This window comes from Sceloporus occidentalis, unplaced genomic scaffold, assembly GCF_023333645.1.
Source record: "Sceloporus occidentalis isolate IW3139 unplaced genomic scaffold, rSceOcc1.0.p SCAF_1, whole genome shotgun sequence".
Taxonomy (NCBI): Eukaryota; Metazoa; Chordata; class Lepidosauria; order Squamata; family Phrynosomatidae; genus Sceloporus; species Sceloporus occidentalis.
The window spans coordinates 151846556-151867364 of NW_028316981.1; the positions used below are offsets into that span (position 1 = coordinate 151846556).

The following is a 20809-nucleotide window of genomic DNA, read 5'->3' on the forward strand; positions in this document are numbered from 1 at the left end:
CTTTCTTTAACACAAAACCCTAAGCCACCAAATGGTACTCAATGCAGGACATAAAGTGGAAGTATTTAAGTTAAGACTGATTAGAGGAATCACCTATCCACAAAAAAAATCTAATTTTTGTTATCCAGTTTATTATAGCAGTGTAAATGGGACTGAGTAGGGAGTCATGCCTAGTAACTGGATGCAGAGCAAGTATCAGGAAGAGGAACATGACAGGAGCCAGCACTTCTCTGATACCTTCTCACTGAAACACATTATTACTTATCATGACCATGTTTTGAATTAACACACAGCCACTATGTTTTTAAAGCCTTTTATTTCACAGACATGATACGTTTACAAAGACATGGAAAAATGACATTCACATAGTGGAATGGCAAGACATCCTACTGAAGACTGCTGCACTCCATAGTAACACTGCCCCAGTTAACAAGCAAGCCAAGTGTGTTAAGTTGAAAAGAACATGGAGATGAAGCATGCAGCCAAGAGATGTAAGGGAGTATGTCTAATATTCTTCTCCTTCCTCCTCCCCTTCTCCTTCAATAGAATCCACACCCACTTCTTCATAATCCTTCTCAAGGGCAGCCATGTCCTCCCGAGCCTCAGAGAACTCTCCTTCCTCCATCCCCTCCCCAACGTACCAATGGACAAAGGCACGCTTGGCATACATCAGGTCAAATTTGTGATCCAGGCGAGCCCAGGCCTCAGCAATGGCTGTGGTGTTGCTCAGCATGCAGACCGCACGCTGTACTTTGGCCAGGTCGCCTCCAGGGACCACAGTGGGGGGCTGGTAGTTAATGCCCACCTTAAAACCAGTGGGACACCAGTCCACAAACTGGATGCTACGTTTGGTCTTGATGGTGGCAATAGCAGCATTGACATCTTTGGGAACAACATCACCACGGTACAACAGGCAGCAGGCCATGTATTTACCGTGACGAGGGTCACATTTCACCATCTGGTTGGCTGGCTCAAAGCAAGCATTGGTGATCTCGGCCACAGAAAGCTGCTCATGGTAAGCTTTCTCAGCTGAGATGACGGGGGCATAAGTAGCCAGAGGGAAGTGGATACGGGGATAGGGCACCAGGTTGGTCTGGAATTCTGTCAGATCTACATTCAGGGCACCATCAAATCTCAGGGAAGCTGTGATGGAGGACACAATCTGACTGATCAGGCGGTTGAGGTTGGTGTAAGTGGGGCGCTCAATGTCTAGATTCCTGCGGCAGATGTCATAGATGGCCTCGTTGTCTACCATGAAGGCGCAGTCGGAGTGTTCTAGGGTGGTGTGGGTGGTCAGGATGGAGTTGTAGGGCTCAACTACGGCTGTGGAGACTTGAGGAGCTGGGTAGATGGAGAACTCCAGCTTGGACTTCTTGCCATAGTCAACAGACAGCCGCTCCATCAGCAAGGAAGTAAAACCAGAGCCTGTGCCACCACCAAAGCTGTGGAAGACCAGAAAGCCCTGCAGACCTGTGCACTGGTCAGCCTGTGGGAAAGAAGAGATATCCAAGGTTTTTTTTAAATAAAAGATTCTGAATGTAATATTAAATATCTGCTTTGAATCTCATTGGTATATAGGAAATAACCTCTTCTGATTATGTTTTAATTTGTGTACATGACATTGGCCAATGGCTACACTGAAGCATCATTTTGTTCAGCTGCATGGTTTGTTGCAGGTTGGTCTCCGCAGCCACAGAAAGCCCGCATGTAATGTACGTTCCCCAATCAAAGCACTGACTGCAGGACCAGGTCAGTTTTCATAGAATCATAGAATCGTAGAGTTGGAAGAGACCACAAGGGCCATCCAGTCCAACCCCCTATCTTGCACCTTTTCCAATTTGAGGGGGGGGCGGCTGAGTCCAGTAAAACATTAAGGGGGATCTCCCAGCTGTTATTTCAGGTTATGTATCTTTGCCCAGCCATAGACTTATTAATGAAGCAGAGCCTGCTTCCATAGGTCTATAAGGGGCACTTTTCAGATGGACTGGAAAGGATAGCAAGGGCTGCTGCAATGTACATTTCCTACATTTGGCAGGCTGCACAATTCCTATCCCTAATTTTAAAAGTAGCTGGTGCCGTTTGAACTAATGTTATTGTGAATGCTACCATCTCACTTCAGTTTTGCTTTGGACTTCATAGCCAAATCCTCGGTACTAAGCTGGTGATGACAGACTGCAGTAATTTCATTTCAGTTACTTTGCTGTTGGTTTATAAAAAGGCATAAAAGAATCCAGTAGCATCCTCGAGAATAACTGAAGAAATGTCTGCCATAAGCTTTTGTGAACTCAGTCAACTTCATCAGAGTTTTAAGATGCCCAGTTCAGATTTGTTTCCTTGTAACCCCAATCAGGGATGCTGGGGTAAAGAGAAGAGCAAGGGGTCTGAGGAACTACATGGTATATCACAGTAATATCTATGCATAAACTTGCAACTGAGAATGTCAGGCAACAAGAATGGAAATGCCAGCAAACTTGTGTCAACTGGCTATTACTAAAGTGTGCTGCAAATGCTTTCCCACAACCTTTAACTATTTCCATATGCCATGTGTTGCTTGCCAAGTAAATTTCAAGTATGTTAGCCCTGCAGGGGATGGGACCTTCTTAGGACTACTGGCTCTAAACTATGCCAAGTCCTTCACCATGGAAAAGCTGTGAAAATAAAGATAAAAAGAGGTCCAGGCAGATATGAGAACAGGGATATTCCTTCTATAACTGCTCCCCGCCCCAGCCATACTTAGCTCTTTTAACTTGGTGCCAGAAATGTACTGGTAAAAAGTAAAGGATAAAAAAGGCAGTTGATGCCTAGGCCTTATGTAAACAGCAAGCTACCAAAGCACCACTCCCTCTAATGCTGAACAGAGGCCCAGGTCAATTGTTTTTTAGTCAAAACAGGACCACCTACACAGAAACAGGATGATTAAGTATTGGGGGAGGAGCAAGTATGCATGTAAAAACCTAGTTCTGCAAATACAGTTTTCTATCCTTTCACTGGGTTGGGCCCTTACTGCTGTTGCTTATTAGCAAGGAGGGATTCGGACCTTGGAGCAGCTGGTCTCAGTTGAATCAGGTGAAGAAATGAGAGTGCACTCTACATTGGAGTACACTGGTCTTTTTCTTCCCCCATAGAAATCTTATCTTCATTATTTGAATCACTTCCTATCTCCTCTCTGGTAAGAAAAAAACAGCAAAGGCCCCTTCTGGAGACTGACAACTGCGGGATGGTGGGAGACTTCTAGACAAAGCGCAGGAGCAAGAGCACAGGAGTATCCCATCCAAAATGGGGGCTGAATGCAAAAATTCCCACAGAAGTAATAGAAAATGACAGCACACGTAATAACCCCTCATAATTTCTCTTCCATTCTGACCAAAAATCATACTATTGACTTTCTGGGTCTTGCCTTCATACGTATGTCTAGAGGTTAGGAAGCAAACAGTGTTGGGTGGAAACACTAAGAGAAGACATAAATAGTGAGGGGGAAAGCTGGCTATTACTTCATGTGGAAACTGCTTTGAGCAGTTCCAGTATGGTTGCCCATGTTTAAGACAAAACCACTATTAAAAGGAGAGCACTTAAACCCTTATCAAGTAGGTTACAAGAGAAATAGTCCTAGCATTTTACAGTCCACTAATTTTTAACTGCCTATGTGTCTATGGGCTATTGATTTCAAGGCGCAGACAATATACACATTCTCCCTTGAATGTCTTCAACTCCTGAAATAATATTTTCTGAACCCCTGCATACATTCTCCAACCAATCATCCACCAATCTTGATTCAAGCCTGCCCACAAGTTATTTACCAGCTTTCTGATCCTGTCAAGGACCAAGTCAATGATCTCCTTGCCAATGGTGTAGTGGCCCCTGGCATAGTTGTTGGCTGCATCTTCCTTGCCAGTGATGAGCTGCTCAGGGTGGAAGAGCTGGCGGTAGGTTCCAGTGCGCACTTCATCTGTGGAAAGATTTCAATAATTAAGATATCCTTCAGTGTATATATGCAGAGAGACTAAAATGCTGTTTGGAGTGGCTCCTTTGCTCACCAATCACAGTTGGTTCCAAATCTACAAAGACAGCTCTGGGGACGTGTTTGCCAGCTCCCGTTTCACTGAAGAATGTGTTGAAGGAGTCGTCTCCTCCCCCGATGGTCTTGTCGCTGGGCATCTGCCCATCAGGCTGTATACCATGTTCAAGGCAGTAGAGCTCCCAGCAGGCATTGCCAATCTGGACTCCGGCTTGGCCAACATGGATGGAGATGCACTCACGCTGTATAACAGAGAGTGGGGGGGGGGGGGGGGGGAAGAGGGAAAGTAAACATTTGAGAAGTTTAATAGGTTTGTCTTACTAAGACCAAGCAACATATATAGATTTGCACATGCATGAACATTTATGACAAAGAGGCTGAGTGGAGAACTAACAGAGAGCCTTGCCAACTGTTTATGTAGTCCTACTCTTCCCAATTTTCCCAGTTGCAAAAAGCCTCAAGTCTAGACTGGAAGTTTTAAAAAAGATTGGTTGCGTGAACAAAAAAGACTCTATGAATGCCTATTTGCAAAGTGTAAGTTCAGACAAGGTATGCTTCTGAATACCTGTTACTGGTGACAAGAGTACAGAGCTACTGCTTGTGCCCTTACTTGCTGGATTCTAGGGCACATGGTAGGGGGGGGGGGAGGAGACAGCATGGTGGGCTAGACATGCATTTTCCTCTGTTAGCAACTGTTAGAAGCCACCCTGCCTACTCCCTTTCTATCCATATAAGAGTTTTTATGCCACATTCTGCCTATTGGTATACTTGCCCTGCTAAACATACTGAGACTGCAGAAAAAGGTGGCAATACTCTAGACCTTAGTACCACTGGGTGCAGTTTATAGCTCTCTGGCAGTTAGCATATCCATAACCTCTACTCAGCTGGATCAGGCTGGGTTAGAAGCTGGATGGAAGAAGGCACGTGGATTCTGCTTACAGGTTACTCATAGAACCACAATCCACTTGGCCTCTCCACGAAAAATTACTAGTGGCAGAAGATGGAGGCAGCAGCAAACAGATCAGTGTAACCATTTAGGCAGGAATGCTCACTGGTTCTTAACAACTGCAGCATCATTTTTTTCTTAAAGTGTAGTCAGGCAAGGACCACATTTACTATTTTTGCTTTTAAAACATTTTCTCTTTTCCTTACGACAAAATGGTATTTTCCCCAAAGCAGATGTGATTATTTCCTTTTACTGAAGTAGCCAGAATGAGTGTTATGATTTATGTCACCTTAAAATGTGTTGCTGCACATTTTCAGAATATTTTTTAAATGAGGGTTAGCAAATTGCTTTTTCTTTATTGGTCTAACATAACTGGCACACAGAAGCATTTGCAGAACACAGAATAGTGGGCAAAGTGTTAGTTTTGTGCTCAAGACAATGGAAATAATACAAAAGGCCATCCAAGTAGAGCACCTGTTAAGTCCAGGGTCTAAAATTACCCAGTTTAGTGTGCAGCTGCCCTGATCAGGCCGTGGTGAGTGGCATCAGAGCTCTGGGATGAAAACACTTTTTTTAGACTATAGTGCCCAGAATCCCCAGCTAACATAGTGGCCATGAGGAGATTCAGTGTTTCTGTGTACAAAGTGAACTTTCCCAAGCTTTTCCTAGCATTCTGGAGCACAATTAGCACTACAGAAACCAAATTCATCGATACTGTTTGTTTCTGAATTTTCATCTTAAAAAAAGGATAGCAGTGTGGCAGTTAAAAATTGCAAGTTTTTTTTAAAAAGAAGAGAAATTGGGTAAAATTTTGGTATTTTGTAGAAGAATTCTCCCAAGCAATTTTTAAATCAGCGGTCCTTTAAAGAACTTCTTTAGAACAGGTTTGCAGTTAGAGGTGCTCTAAAGCTGTCCTCCATTTTGTTCTTGAATTTGACTACAGCTTTGTGTTAAAATGCTCCACTCTCTCAGCCTTTTCTGAAGGAAGCACTACAGTTATGTAGAATGTACTGGGCAAAAGAAAAGAAAAGGAAAGGTATGACAAAAAGACTGATCTAGTGTAGTTTGCTGCTGAAACAAGGCAACAGTTTAGTTTGTGGTACTCCTCTGGCTGGAACACTTCTAACACTAGTTTTTACAGCATTACGGAAGACTCTGTCACAGAAAGGAATTTTGTGATCTATAATAACATCATAAATAAGCTGCTCAGCACAAAGCAGTGAATGTACTCTTTTCCAGCTACCACCCTGAATGGCCTGTTGGCAGTCTCACCACTTCCAAAACAATCAGCTGACTCAGAAGGAAAGCGGATGCAGCAGCCAGACACCCGTGTCTGCAGAGCATGAAGTGCAGAGGGAGGAAAGATGATGGGCCCAAGCAAAATGGCAGTTCCATGGCAAGCATGGTATTTCCTCTGTCAAGACATCTGCCTGCAGCCTGTCGCTAGGATTATCTCAAGGCCCAGCTCTAGATTCCTTCTTGAATGCCTTTCCTTCCACCCCTTCTTCCACTTGGTTCATTACCACAAACCCCACCCATCCAACCCAATGCCACCTGCTTCAACACATTCCTTTTAGCCCTCGGTAATAATCTTCCCAGCAACAGATGGCCCTAGGATGTCATCTGCTGCTGAGAGGCTTTCAGGAGTTGGGAGACACCTAAGCCAAGAGTTACAGAGGCTGCTGTAAGCACCCCAATAATTTAAGAGCTATTTAGCTCCTTCCAGGGCAGCCTGCAAGGCTTGGGCCAGACCCTCCCTTCAGCCTTTCACCACCTTCTCATCAACTGAAAAGCTGGAGAGGTTCAGGAAGATTTTTACATTAGTGCTTGAGGGCATTTTTGTGAATGTAGAGTGAAAGAGCTGCATCTCAGCCAGCTATTTATGACTACCATAGGATTCCCCCCCTCACTTGCATATACTGCCCAAAGCAGCTTATGTAACCAGGGTTTTGTTTGGTTTCACAGGCTGCCTTTCCAAGCTAAGACCAGAAAAGTGGTTTTGACTATACAGTGGGCCCTTAGTATCTGACACTGCCCCCTCCCATGGACACCAAAATCAGTGGATGCTTAATTCCCATTACATACAATAGCATATAGTAAAAGGATATACCCCTTATACAAATGACAAAATCAAGGATTGCTGTGAAGTCGAAGGCTTTCATGGCCAGCATCTATAGTTTTTTTTGTGGGTTTTCCAGGCTATTCTTCTAAAACACTTCTTCTAGAACACGGCCTCATAGCCTGAAAAACCCACAAAAAACCTCAAGGTTTGCCATTTGGAATGTATAAGTAACATTTTCAAGCTGTGGATACTTGAATCTGTATCAATGGCGGGCTCTGTATGGGCTACAGGAGCCTGGTTGTGCCTGGATGGGCAGCTGACTGCAGTGTCTTGCTGTAGTAAATGCAGAGGTTCATACTGCAAAAGCGCAGTGAAACTAGCAGGGAAGAAAACATGTGGTGCCCTTGGAGTCTTTGTGCAAGGGAATGGGAATCAACCTGGCATGCAGAAGATACTACTAAGAGTCCATCCACACTGGAGAAATATCCCGCTTTGAGTCCACTTGAACTGCCACGGCTCCATGCTATGGCATTCTGGGAACTGTAGTTGGTTGTGGCACCAGAGCCGACTCACGGCGGTGGATGCAGCCTTAAAGACTTCTTCCTCAGAAAGAGCGGAACCTCTGCAGTCCTGCTACTAGTGCTGCAGAGGTGCGGGAGCGCGCCTGGGGGCTGGGGAGCGCGCCTGGCCTTTTTGGGAGGCCAGCTCCTGCGCGGGAAAAGAGTAACGGCCGGGGCTGGGAGGAGCCAGAGGCAGCACCCCTTCTCCTCCACGTGCCTTTGCCCCTCTCAGCCTGGCTGACCATCCTCCTCCCCTTCCTAGCCTAAGCGGAGCCAGGGCCAAAGAAAAGCTGCGGGGCTGGGTTAGGGTCAGGGTGGCCCCAAGTCCTCACCGCAAGGGAGGCACCGCACCAGCCCCAGGGAAATAAGAAGGGGGGCATTAGACGAACACTCCCCGAAATGCCAATCCCTGCTCGAAAGGGACCTTTGGAAATTCCTCCTGGACAGACTATCAAAGGGAGGGACGCGTCCAGGAAAAGGGGAGGGCGGCTGGTCGCCCTGTCCCCAAGCAGCCATGGGTTGTTCCCTGGCCCCAAATCTTTCTTCCTAAGCCCAGGCTACCTCAGAGGGTGGCTGCCTGTGAGAGTGAACGGGGCTTGGGGAGGAGGAAGGAACCGAGAAACCGCACCTCTCTGAACCCCCAATATTGCCCCCTGGCGCGCTTCCTCCTCTTCTGCTCGCCAGCCCTGCCCTTGGAGTCACATTTCGAGGAATGGCTTTCGCCACTCTCTAGAACCTTCTCCCCCAATTCCCGCCCCCCCCCCCGAGGCCAGAGAAGACCCGCCACGTTTCCACCCGCCCTGACCGGGCTCCCCACACCCACTTTAACCGAGAGCCTTTCCCTTTACATCTCCACCTCCTGCTCCTTTCTCTCCTCTCCGACCATCCTATCTATCCCCCAAAACCATTTCTAATGGGGATCTCTAGAGTTCCCCACATCAAACCCCTTCTTTCTCCTTTGAAATGACCTCAGACCTTTCCATCCCCTTGGAAGCCTCCAAGCCGGCCATCTTCCTACCGGCATCCTTTTCTAAGCCTCCATAGGTTTCTGCTCAGCCCTCACATTTTCTCCTTCCTTCCTTCTTTCCTATCCCACTGCCAGAGTTTTAGCCATGAGACCCCCAGGTTTTCTCCTCCCAACTCCAGCCCTCTCCTTTCCTTTCTTTCTTGGCTCTCCTCTTGCGCTCCCATTCCCCGCTGTGCCTTTCCCTGCTCTCCTTCAGCTGGCCTCAACCCACTCACCATGACTGCTGACGAGGACGAATTGCAGGAAACAGGAGAAAGAAGGGGGGAAAAGGAGGGGAGCAAAAATATATATATACTGTATCTAAGAAGTTGCTGATGTTACTTCTCCCGACAAGCTAAGAGTCGACGTAAGTAACAGAATGGGAGAGGAAGGGGCCGCCCGGCTGCTTTTATATCACAGCTCCCTCTCGGGGGCTGGGCGGGGAAGCGGCCCTCACAGGCATTTGGGATCCTTGACTCCTGGCGCGGCTGCCATTGGGCAAGAGGACACGTCCATCTGTGAGCTCACAATCAGGGATTGGCTGGGACCGGTGACCCCCTTTTTGCTGGGAGAAAGCGGAGGAGGGTTTTGTTTTGTGTGTGAGAGAGAGGGAGGCGTGGAGGAGAAGAACAAGGCTTCCTCTTTCGCAGGGAGAGGTCCATCTTGGGATGCAGGGTGGCCAGAGGGGCTGCTCCCCCAGGGCAGCTCCGGTTTAGCCTCCTGTCCAGGAGGAATCCCCATGCCCTCCCTTTGGAGCATGGCTAGGAAGCGGGAGTTTACATTGTTAAGAGTGTTATTCGCCTTTATTTGGCCATGAGCTCCATCCTTCTTGAATGCCCTCCCTTTGGAGCATGCCTAAGAAGCAGGAATTTACATTTCTTATTCGCTTTTAGTCATGTCCTCCCTCTTTCTTGAATGTCTTCCCTTTGGAGCATGCCCAAGAAGCAACAGTTTCCGTTTCTAGGAATGCTTTTCACTTGTATGTCCTCCATTTTGCGGTGCCTTGTCCTCCTGTGCGGTGAGGACTTATCTGGTCCCTCTGCTTTAGAGAGCACCAAGCTCTCAGTTCATTGCCTCCGAAAAACCTGACAAGCCAGGGTTACAGACCAAAATGCAGTTATTATTTTTCAGCTAGGGAGAGGGATATATTTGCTTTCGAAGTAGTCGTTCTAAATGGAAATTCAGGAAAGACGTGTAGACTGTGCTACTGTATAGACTTTGTATTTGAAGAGCTGAAACAAGTGGAAAGGGCCCCCCTCCTGCCGGAGGAAATGCACACAGCAGCACACACCAAAGCCGCCTTCAGCGTCTGGGTTTTTTTCCCGCCGGGGCATCATCATGGCGCCTTTGGAGATAGTGTTCTGTTGTGTAGCCCTGCCTCCTCAACACAAAAGCAGGGCTCCAGTGGCATTTGGTGGAGTACAGAGACGCATGGATTCAAAGCACGTGCACAACCTCCCTCTTTTCCTTCCCCCTTTTTTCCTTTTGCACTCACACACTTGAAAACCGACACAAAGTTATTGCATTTTGTACTTTGCTTTTAGCATATTTTCTTCCTCCATGTTACTAATTTCTACTCGCTCAGAGTGGTCAGATATCTTAAAGGAAGACGAGACACCACAAAATGGAGGGCATTCAAGGGAAAAAATGAGGACGTTACAAAAGAAGAGCGCGAAACACAATTTCCCTTTTGAGCATGACTAAGAAGCATGAACTTATATTTCTATAAATGCATGTTTCTTAGTCATGCTCAAAAGGAAGGACGTTATTGAATTCATCCCGGACAGAAGGTTGGAGATGGAGAACGTGTCCTGGAAAAGGAGGAGGGGTGGTCACCCTGGGCCTAGTGTAAAAAGAACCAGTTTGTCATTGCAGTGTTTAAAATAAAATTCACCCTATATTGAAGATACTTTATTTTAAAACAACCCCAAGACTTGGGCCTGCTCCCTCTCTGGCAGAATCGGGTGGTGGGTGGAGAAGACAAATGGCTGACAGCTGCAAAGGCTGCTTCTCCCGTTTCATGTGCAAATAATTGGGATGTTTTTTGTGGCGGGGCTTCGGTGTGAGTGGATTTGAAGGGAGATTCCTAAGAGAGCTGGCTAAGGTTACACAATTGCATTTGGATGTAGTCTTGTCATTTCTGGAATCTGCCACAACTGAGGAGGTTCTAGTAGGCCAACAAAACCCATCTAACCAAACCCGTGGGGGGGGGGGCAGAGGTGTATAAACATTAAAGGAGGACAAAAGGCACCACAACATGGAGGGCCATCAACACATAATGAACATTCCTTATTCTTCGTCAAGCTCCAATGGGAGGACAGGAGTTTAAATTGGAGGACCTTTGGTCACCCTGACCGAACCGCCTCAGCCTCTCTGGCTAGATGTGTGTCTGTAGGGTGACCAAAGGCCCTCCTTTTCCACGCCAGTTCAGCCTCCTTCTCTGCCCAGGAGGAATCCCACAATGTCCTCCTTCATTCTGAGCTTGACTTGTGTGTTTTAACAACATGGTCGTATGGGAAAGGCTTTAAAGGCGCCCAAAGAGAAGAGCCTGCAGCCCAATGGGAGGCGGGAGGGAGGGAGGGGGGGAGAAATATCCCGGATGCTATAAATCATGGCAAGAGCCGCAGCGCGGGGGCGAAGGAGGCGACTGCGGCTCCATCCTGCAGAGGAATATTGCGGCAAGTGCGGCAGTGACGATGCATGGCAGCCCCTCCTGGAAGACAACCAGGACCAGGGGGACCCGATGCCCTCGCCGCCAAGGAGGACGAGGCCCCGCGAAATGGAGGACATGCAGGGGAATATGTGCGATTAAAGAAAGGCTCAAAACACTCCCAGAAAGAGAACATTTCTGCTTCTTAGTCATGCTCAAAATGGAGGACCTTTTGGAACGCCTCCTGGACAGAAGAAGGCTGAAATGTAGGACGTGTCCTGGAAAAGGAGGACCTGAGGAGGAAGAGGAAGGAGTGCAAGAATAGCTTGGCGCTTCTTTTGGCCCTTGATGAAGCCAGGGTCGGCCGGAGACTTGGCTCCCGGCGGCGCTGGTTTCAAGAGCAGGAAGGCGGGTTTGACCGTTTGAGAGCCGGAGGAGGGGGGGGGCTGAGCGCTAGACTAGGGTTCGAATCCCGGCTTGGCCATGAGCCTGGGCAAAGTCACACTCTCTCAGCCTCAGGGGGAAGGCAATGGCAAGCCCCCTCTGAAGAAACTTGCCAAGAAAACCCCGGGATAGGTTCTCCTTAGGGCCGCCATAAGTCGGAAATGGCTTGGAGGCACACAACAACAACAAAAACTAAGGCTGATTTCGGCTCCTGTCGGGTGGAAGGGGAAGAAGCGAGGGCGCCATTTTGGCTGCCCTTTTGGTCTGGAGAGCTGGTCACATTCGGCCTTTCCAGGACCCCCACATGGCAGGCTCTCCCCCTTGACTCCGGCTCCTTGAAGCACGTTCCCCCTGCAGCTCCTTCCCTTCTTCTCCCCACGATGCCCTCCCCCTTCCGCCCTCGTCTCCCCAGGCAGCCTGCCCTCCTCCCTCTCGGCGGCGAGGGAAGACTTGGAAGCCAGCTGGATTAGGCGCTCTCTTCTGCCTCTCTTAAATCGCGGCTAAAAATGGCAGAGGCAAGAGTGACCCATTTCTCTGGCCTTGAGCAAACCAACCATGCAAGAAGAGCGAGCGAGCGAGGGAGGGAGCGAGGGGGATCCGGGGCCCTTCCCATTCCTGCCGCCAGCCTGCCTCTTCTCTCGAATTTTGCATCAGTGCAACCAACACTGGTCTGGCATCTTTAAATAGGGAGGGAAATCATAAAAGGGAAGATCTGAGCATCTTGGCATGGCACCAGGTCTGTAATCATACGCAGGAGTAGCAGCGTTGGCCATATAGCAGAAGTACTGTACCCTCCAAAATCCACAAAACGCTGACATCTCAGGCAAAATGCACCTTATACATATTGCAAACTTTCCAAGCTCCACTGGCTTCTTCATCAGACAAAGGTGTTAAAAATCATTTGGTCAAGATGTTGTGTCCATTGTCCCCAGTTTAGATGGTATGGAAGGGTATTCATGCAGGCGGGCCTCTCCTCTTTTTGGCCATGTGGGTGCTGGGAGAATCAGTCTGGGAAATAAATGTGAAGTCTTTTCTTTCTTTTGGAGGAGAAGCCCACCTGCATGAATACCCTTCCATAGCATCTGAACTGGGGACAACCACCACAATATCTTGACCAAATGCAGGGCTAGGACTAGCATTGCCAATTTTCTTCCTTTCTCCCAAATGATTTTTAACCCCTTTGCCTGATGAAGAAGCCAGTGGAGCTAGGAAAGCTTGCAACATGTATAGTGTGCATTTTGCTTGACTCAACAAAGATAACTGTTTTGTAGATTTTGGATGATGCTGTCCAAATCGGTAACAAAAGTGAACTGGTGTGTTTTGTAATGGGAGAGGGTTTTTCCTTCCTTTCCATTTTTTCCTGAGCTGATCAGATAGCAAGGAGCTATTGGCACACTGGCCTGTTACTGATACTATGACCAACACAAATTTGAGTTTCTTTGGTCCTCACAGGATTTCTAGGGAAGCTCAGTTAAGCCAGATATTTGAGGACCTATCTAGTACTGTCAGAAGAGACTACAGGAAGACACCATCTTTCAGCTGGAAACTCTCTTTGCTCTTTGTTGTCCTTCTTCTAATGATTCTTGAATAACTGAAGTGTATCTTTCTCCATCTATCAGCTAAATTTTGAAGTTATAAACCACATATATAAGCCACATCCACCTTCCATCTTTGAATATTTTTTAAAAATAAAACACAGCATTTTGTTAATACTGAAAACATACTGAGGGGTAGCCATGTTGGCCATAAAGCAAAGTGCAGTAACATCAAAAATCCACAAAACACTTTTATTGGGACAACCAAAATGCACAAAAGTACATGATGCAAGCTTTTGAAGCTTCACCGGCTTCACAGGCCTACATTTTGTCAATAAATTATTGTTGTTGTTCTCAGTTAAGATGGTATGGATAGCCATGCAGACAGAGGCCATTCCTTCTGCCCATGTGGCTTCGGGAAACAAAGAGTCTTTAAGTTCAGGAAATAAAATTTAAACTCCATTAGCAACACAAAGATATGTTTCCTTAAGGCTGGACTGTACATTAGGAGGATCCCAAATGCCCCAAGGCATGGCAGCAATGAGGACCAAGCCAGGGAAATGCATCCCATTTACAATAATGAAGGAAAGGGAGGAACAGCAGCACACAAGGGGTTCTTCAGACTCTCTTAATGTCTCCTGTTTAGACAAAGCAAGATCTCCAGAAGTCTTATGCTCTTGGAAGTGGGCATCCGATTGAATGGACCCACCCACTGAATATGAAGTTCTAAGCATACAGAGATAGCAGGCAGAGGTCCTACTTTCATGCATTTAGAAAAGCCAAGCAGGTACTTCTGGAGGAAGAACTTTGTACAAGGAGGATTAGATTGATGTGTAAACTGACTCATTATGGTAATCATTTTGGGCTATTTCTATCAAGCAGCGGTGCCAGACTCTAAACAGGCTGGAGGCCTCAGCACCACCTCCTAGCAGCAGCCATTGATGGGGGATGGTGTCTTCTGTTGAGGGTCTGGTGCAGCTGTTTTCCCAAGTAAAACGTGTTAGGAGACAAGCTCCATGTTTTCTGAGATGGTCAACTGTTTATTCGGTATTTTAAAAATATACTGAATAAATATTTGACCATTTCAGAGCATGTGGAGCTTGCCTCGTTGTTTTCTGCTTTTCAGCATGCTTTTCATTACTCACTTCATGACTGTCCACCTAAGTAGCCACATCAGAGCCTAAATGGGCCCATCCAGAGGCCTCAGCAGTGCCTCCCCCGAAGAAGCAGTCTGGCCAGGTGGCAGGGGCAAGTGAGTGAGGCGGCAGGAGAAAGAGGTAGGGTGCCACCACCACCCCATAACAGGTGGCACCAACCAAATTAAGGCCACTGGTTATAAGCCTGGTGTGGTTTTGGAATGCAAAGACTTTCAAATGGTATGGGAGAAGCCTGTACCAGTTACTTGTTATAACTCTGGATTGTACACCTGTCCAAAAAGGACACTTAAACACCAATGTATGTTTTGGGGAATTATGAATTAGCTCAGATGTAGTATTATACAGGACACCCGCATCATATGCGGGTGCGCTATACAAAGGGGAAATGGTGCATGCTCCACAGCACACTACGTGCACAAGCCCCATTAGTTTCAATAAGGCTCAAGCACATGCAGAACTTGCCTTATGCAGTGGGGTCCGGAACGGATCCCTGTGTAAGGCAAGAGCGCACTGTATAGTGGCTGGATTATTTGGCCTTGGGACCAAATCCTTATATATACCAAGTCCAGAGATGCAAAGAATTTCAGAGGCAGGTTTCCAAACTAGTAGTATTTTATTTTAATAGGGGATTCAAGAATCATACATAACATGCATAACCACACATGCTCACAAGGACTAATAAATTCAAAGGTGTTTACATGGGAATAGAATAAAACTTACAAAGAGATACTGAACCTCAATGGAGCTACTTGCTGAGGGTCCTGGATGGGATGGAGGACTCCGCAGCTTCCATGGCGGTGGGGGGTGGGGCGGGGCAAAGGAGCCTAAGTCAGACAAACTGGCAGCATGCTGCCTGCTGCTGGACTAAGCAGATGAACAAAGGAAAAGCACGCGCGCACACACACACACACACACACACACACGGACTTTTAGCCCTGGGGCAAAATTCAGGGTATAGAAAGAGCCAAATTTGGGTGCATCCTCTGAAGTGGGTTTGAATCACTTTGAAGTTGGCTTTCAGAGATGGTAACACTGAGATGTGAATATGAGAGTATGAATGATGGAAGCACATTTCCAAAGTCAGATGGATTAGTGGGCAAAGATGCCAGGGCGGTTGACTCTTTGGCATCATCCAATAGTGGGCATTTCACACCTTTTCAGAGATGTCTGGAAAAACAGGGTCCAGGCAACTGCTACTGCTAGCTTATGTGCAATGAAGGAAACGCAGCAATGGCATTCACAGTAGAGGGGCAAATTGACCTGTATTTCTGATATCAAAAGAGGAGGGGTGTAAGGAGGCTAACACTGTCGAGGTTGATCCTTTTCCAGTTATCAGAATAGCTATTATTAACTTGTTTATAATTCAAAAGCAAAACTAGATGTGATTATCTTGAAGCATGCATTCAACAGAGAACAGATGTGATTGGTTGAAAGTAGAGATATGCAGATAGACCAAGTTCAGCCTTAAAGCCCTCCAAAATGTCAGTGAAACAGCTTGGTGCAGATCAGAAGAGCCAGTGTAGCTACATCATTGGCCTGGGGTATCTTTGTTGGAACAATGGATTTGAAAAGATACAAACTGAGACAAGGTACTATAAATAAGGCTTTATCTATCAGTGCTTAAAAGAATAACAAACAATATTTGTAACAGAATCATACAAAACCCATATATACAAAGGATACAAAATAAACCACAGTAGTAATGGCAAACATAATAATAACAAATAGCAAGTAATAATACAAACTATATAATACAAACAAATAACACAAGTACAATGCAACAGAAAAGAAGGCTGAGAATAGAGTGATCAAAGGAGAGAGAGAGAGGGCTACAAAGCTAGAGTTAATAAGACCAAAGTTGATTAGAGCTATTCATACACAGCTGGAAATCATCTGTTCTCAGTAGCTCTCCATTAACCCTGTAGTGGTAATTAACCCTATAATGGTTCAAGTGTAGAGCTTGCTACTATTCCAACAATCTTCACAGTTGCTTTCCTGGGGCCTCCCTATAGCAAAAGGGAAACATAACCTGTTCCATGGAAACTGCTTTAGATATAGGACTTGCTCTAGCATTTATAAACGTTGCCTGCTAGTTAATAAATCTGTTAAGCCTTCCATCCATTGGTGTGTTTTTTGTCTCTGGACCCAAAGAACCACCACCATTTGCAAAACTATATTAAATATGAATAAAGTAAAAACATGGTACTAAACTCTTTAAGGTGTCATATTTACATGTAAGAATTTAACCACACATAGCTTTTCTGGATTGTAAAATGGATGGAGTACCCAAGAAGAACTTTTTAAAAAATGGCACCCATTTTTGGTGATATGTGTAGTAGCACACTCTACCAGCATATAGGAGGAAGGTTTCCTTTAGTTGGGCTGTGAAGATGACTGAAGAAGCTTCAGGCCCAAAAGTTTAAGGAAACGGCACACTGAAATGTAGCTCCACATCACAAGAGGTTCTCACTGAGAAATTTAGTACAGTAAGAAATTGGAGGTTTCTGACAAAAGTTCCCATTTAGTTGATCTACAATTCTCTGAAGCTAATTTCTTCCAAAAATGTGAAAAAGGAGAAGCAGGTTAGCAATAAATTACATTATAGATTAACTGCACATTCTTTGATTGGTGGTATTTGGCATTTTGAGTCACACACATGCAGCATTCATTTTGGTGACAGATTATACAACATGCATAATTCAAAACAGTCACTTGCTATGACAGTCTGGTTAAACCCCAACCTATACGAACAGAGGCCCGATACAAATGGGCATGAAGTGCCATGCTGGTGACGATTTTAGGGTTAGGGACTGCATGGCAACCGCACAGTCCCTAACCCTAACATGGTGCCGTAACAATGGTGGCACCCCGTGTACATGGGTGCCGCCATTGTTACATAAGCACCACGTGGTGTCTGCACATCGCCGCATGGCACTTACATAAGAGTGCTCCAGTGGCGCACTTATTACATCAGCCCTGCAGTGCAAAAAGAACCCAGTTTTTCCGGGTTCTTTTTCCTGGCGGCTGTGGCTTCCCTCTGGAGGAAATGCGGCTGCCGGCAGGCCGCCCTTTTCAGGCAGTCTGTCCTGTGCCAGAAGAACCTCTAGATGTGGAAATTAAGCAAGTTACTTGCTTTAATGTAACAAGCAGGGGAAACAAATTTGCTTTAAAAGCCTTTTCAAAGTCTGCAGAAGATTATCTTTGGGTTTCTCCTGCTGCAGATGGATAGCATAATAATAATAATAATATAAAACATATATATTTTAATAGTGTCCACTTTATTATTTTTCCTTAGTATGTCACATCTCGACGTAATGGAACTATTCCCTCTTGGGACATTTTTGTTGCAAATGTTAATGTGTTCTTCTTGGTCTTCTTAACTTACACATCTCAAATTTCAGACAGATCCTTAGTTACTTTTCATTATTTATTTAAAATATTTACTCCTTCCTCTGTCTGAAACTCTGAGGAAACACAGTCATTTTAAGCACTTTACAGAGCAACCTTGTGCATGGCTACTCAGAAATATCCCTCGGTGGTTTGCAGGGGACTTATCTCCAAGTAGGTGGATGTACAATTTCAGGTAAGAAATTTAAAATAATTAAAGAGCAGACAGTATTGTGTTGTCTGTGAGAGCTTCTACTTCCCCAACTACTACCACCAAATATTAGGGCTTTCCACAGTCTCTTTGCTATGGCCACCAAACGTGATTATTTTCACTAATCCCTCTGTTGCCTTCAAATGTGAGGGCTTCAAGTTATCCCCATTTCTGCTGCCAATGTGTGCACATCCTTCTGCCCCACTGCTCTTGTCATCAACTGTGTGGAGCTTTCAGATGTGTTCTAGGAGACACATACAAATATAAATATGTATTAAACGGAAAGTGAACATAACTTCATAGATTACTTAATACATATAAATCCCAACTGACGCTAACATACATCTCTCACTTTCTCATATCCTAAGTAGACTGACCATACATACCATTTTAAACTGGACAATATCTTTTTCATATTTCCAGACTGTCCCATGATTTTAATATAAATGTCAATGTTGTCCCATTTTTGAGAAAAATGCCCTGTTATTTTGCAAAAATGGTTTGAAGATCCCTGTTTGAAATTGTGGCATCATGGAGTGAGAGAAGTTTTATGATAAGATGTGAAAGACCAAAATTTGCTGCGTAAGATTACTCCATTGGAGAAATATTCATGATACGATTGTCATGAAATACAATCTGCCCTCTAGGTCTACCTAAATATTGGAATGAGTTCTGTCATTGAAACATAATTGTTAGCTCAGTATGTTCATGTAATAAAACTTTTGTTATTGTCTTACTTTTTAATGAACATGGAACATTACATAACCCCATCCTGTTTTTGCCATCCCAATATCCTGTTTTTGTCTCAAGGAAGTATGGTCACTTTAATCCTAGGTAACTCTAACCCTGAGTCCAACTAATCTCTGTCTCTGACCCTGACTGACTCTCCTAACAACTCAAACTCCAATCAATTAATTCCCAGTCATGGCAGACTCCACTCACACTCCCTGACCAACTGTCATACACCAACTTTTCCAAAAAAACCCTCAAACATTCTGCCAGTCATTATCCCAACAGTCCATTCCTTTTTATATCTCCATATTGTTGTTGTTTGATATGGTTCCATCAGTTTACATGGTGCTTTATAGGTAAAACATCTGAAAACAATGGTTCCTTGCTTGAAGTGTACAATCCAAAGTGTATCCATACATATACATACAGAGGGAAGGAATTACACTTGGCCTTCCACGTTTGTGCCTTTGACATATTTGGCTTTGATTGTTCATGGATTTTATTAATATGTTCTCTCTAGAAATATCTAGGTCCTCTAAGGCAGCTCTGTGGTTAACTTTAACCAAAAGTCACACTGAAGGAACTAGAGATTGTGAAGTCGAAGGCTTTCATGGCCAGCATCCATAGATTTTTGTGAGGTTTTCAGGCTATGTGGCCATGTTTTAGAAGAGTTTATTCCTGATGTTTCACCAGCATCTGTGGCTAGCGTCTTCAGAGAATGCTAGCGATTCCTAGAGGGAACACTCCACTAGGCGTTTGTAGCTCTTCCAGTGCAATTCTGTTGACAATGTCTGGCATATGTTGACTACAGGGTTGCACTGGAGGACCTAAGGATTCCTAGAGAGCTGTTCTGTCAGGTCAAAATGCAAGTGTTTTTGTTATTTGCAGTTTTTCCACATTCACGAGGGCTCTGTGCCCCTAACCCCAGTGAATGTGGAGGGACGAGTCTAATAATAAAATAAAACTATACAATATAGTTAAGAGCAAGCGTGGCATAGTGGTTTGAGTGCTGGACTACAACTCTGGAGACCAAGGTTTGATTCCCAACTCAGCCATGAAACGTACTAGTGACCTTGAGCGAGTCACATTCTCTCAGCCTCAGAGGAAGGCAATAGCAGAGCAGTGCTCTCCCCTTTCAGCCACTGCCAGCCATGTGCTGGGAAGCTAATGGATGGACAATAGCCTCATCATCAGGATTCAATGCAATTCATCACCCTGGAGGCCAGTGGCAGTCACGATTTTTGTGTGTGGCAGGGTTTCTTGCTCACCAGGGATGTTGCTACATAAGCAGAGCCCCCCCCCCCCCGCCCCAATGCTGGGTGACCAAATATCTTCATTACAAAGGAGGGCAAGGCACAGAAAAATGGAGGACATTCAAGAAAAATTGTGGACACAACCAAATAAAAGCTAAAAATACTGTTATAAATTCTTGCTTCTTAAATCATGCTCAGAGTGGAGGACATTTTGGAAGCCCTCTTGGACAGATGGCTGGAATGTAGGACATGTCCTGGAAAAGGAGGGCATCTGGTCACCCTTCCTGTGCACAGTCCATGTGCTGCCCAGACTATAGCAGCCTCCTTCCACCATTGCCCAGGGCATGCCGGGAAATGAAGTTTCTTTGTGCTTTTCTGGAACCAGTGGCTTGGGACTGGGCGGTGCCATGATTTAAGTGCAGCAACTGAGTTGGCTGAAAAGATGGTGCTTTGTCTAATGTACCAGAGGTGTCCCACCCACACTCCTAGGAAATGCCTGGTTAATGCTGGCACCAGCTGCAAAAGTATTATCACATCTGAAGATGAAAAAATCTCATTTCTAATTTTTGAACTGCAAGTTGAACCATATGCAATATTGCTGGCTGAACAAACTGAACTTTAAAAAAAAAGCTTTTAAATCAGTCTAAAATGCAAATAAAATGCAAATCTAAATTGAGCAATTAGATTCTAGTATATTCAGGAAAAAATGAGCAATGACTTGTGAGCCACCTTGGGCCCCTTTTGGGGAGAAAGGCAGCCTAAAAATGAAACAAACAAACAAACTTGACTCATCACTCAATATCACAAGGCACTCTTTCTCTCACCCCCTGAAATTCCATGTGGCACCTGTT

The 20809-nt window shown here is 45.4% G+C and overlaps 1 protein-coding gene across 1 annotated transcript; it reads right to left on the minus strand.

The window, feature by feature from the left end:
- Positions 1 to 297: 297 nt before the first annotated feature.
- Positions 298 to 8975, minus strand: LOC149322432 (tubulin alpha-1B chain). The gene is made up of 4 exons (XM_089477571.1): positions 8826 to 8975; positions 4035 to 4257; positions 3798 to 3946; positions 298 to 1486 (listed from the first exon to the last, which is right to left on the minus strand). Exons 1-4 carry the CDS (start codon positions 8826 to 8828, stop codon positions 506 to 508), a joined length of 1356 nt encoding a protein of 451 aa, XP_089333697.1. The 5' UTR covers positions 8829 to 8975; the 3' UTR covers positions 298 to 505.
- Positions 8976 to 20809: the final 11834 nt, after the last annotated feature.

What these genes read in the sequence shown, in the direction of transcription:
- LOC149322432 (XM_089477571.1), bottom strand. An exon ending in TTTGGAACCAACTGTGATTG is followed by an intron (nt 3,947 to 4,034) that starts GTGAGCAAAGGA and finishes ATCTTTCCACAG; the next exon opens with ATGAAGTGCGCACTGGAACC. An exon ending in TTGACAGGATCAGAAAGCTG is followed by an intron (nt 1,487 to 3,797) that starts GTAAATAACTTG and finishes TCTTTCCCACAG; the next exon opens with GCTGACCAGTGCACAGGTCT.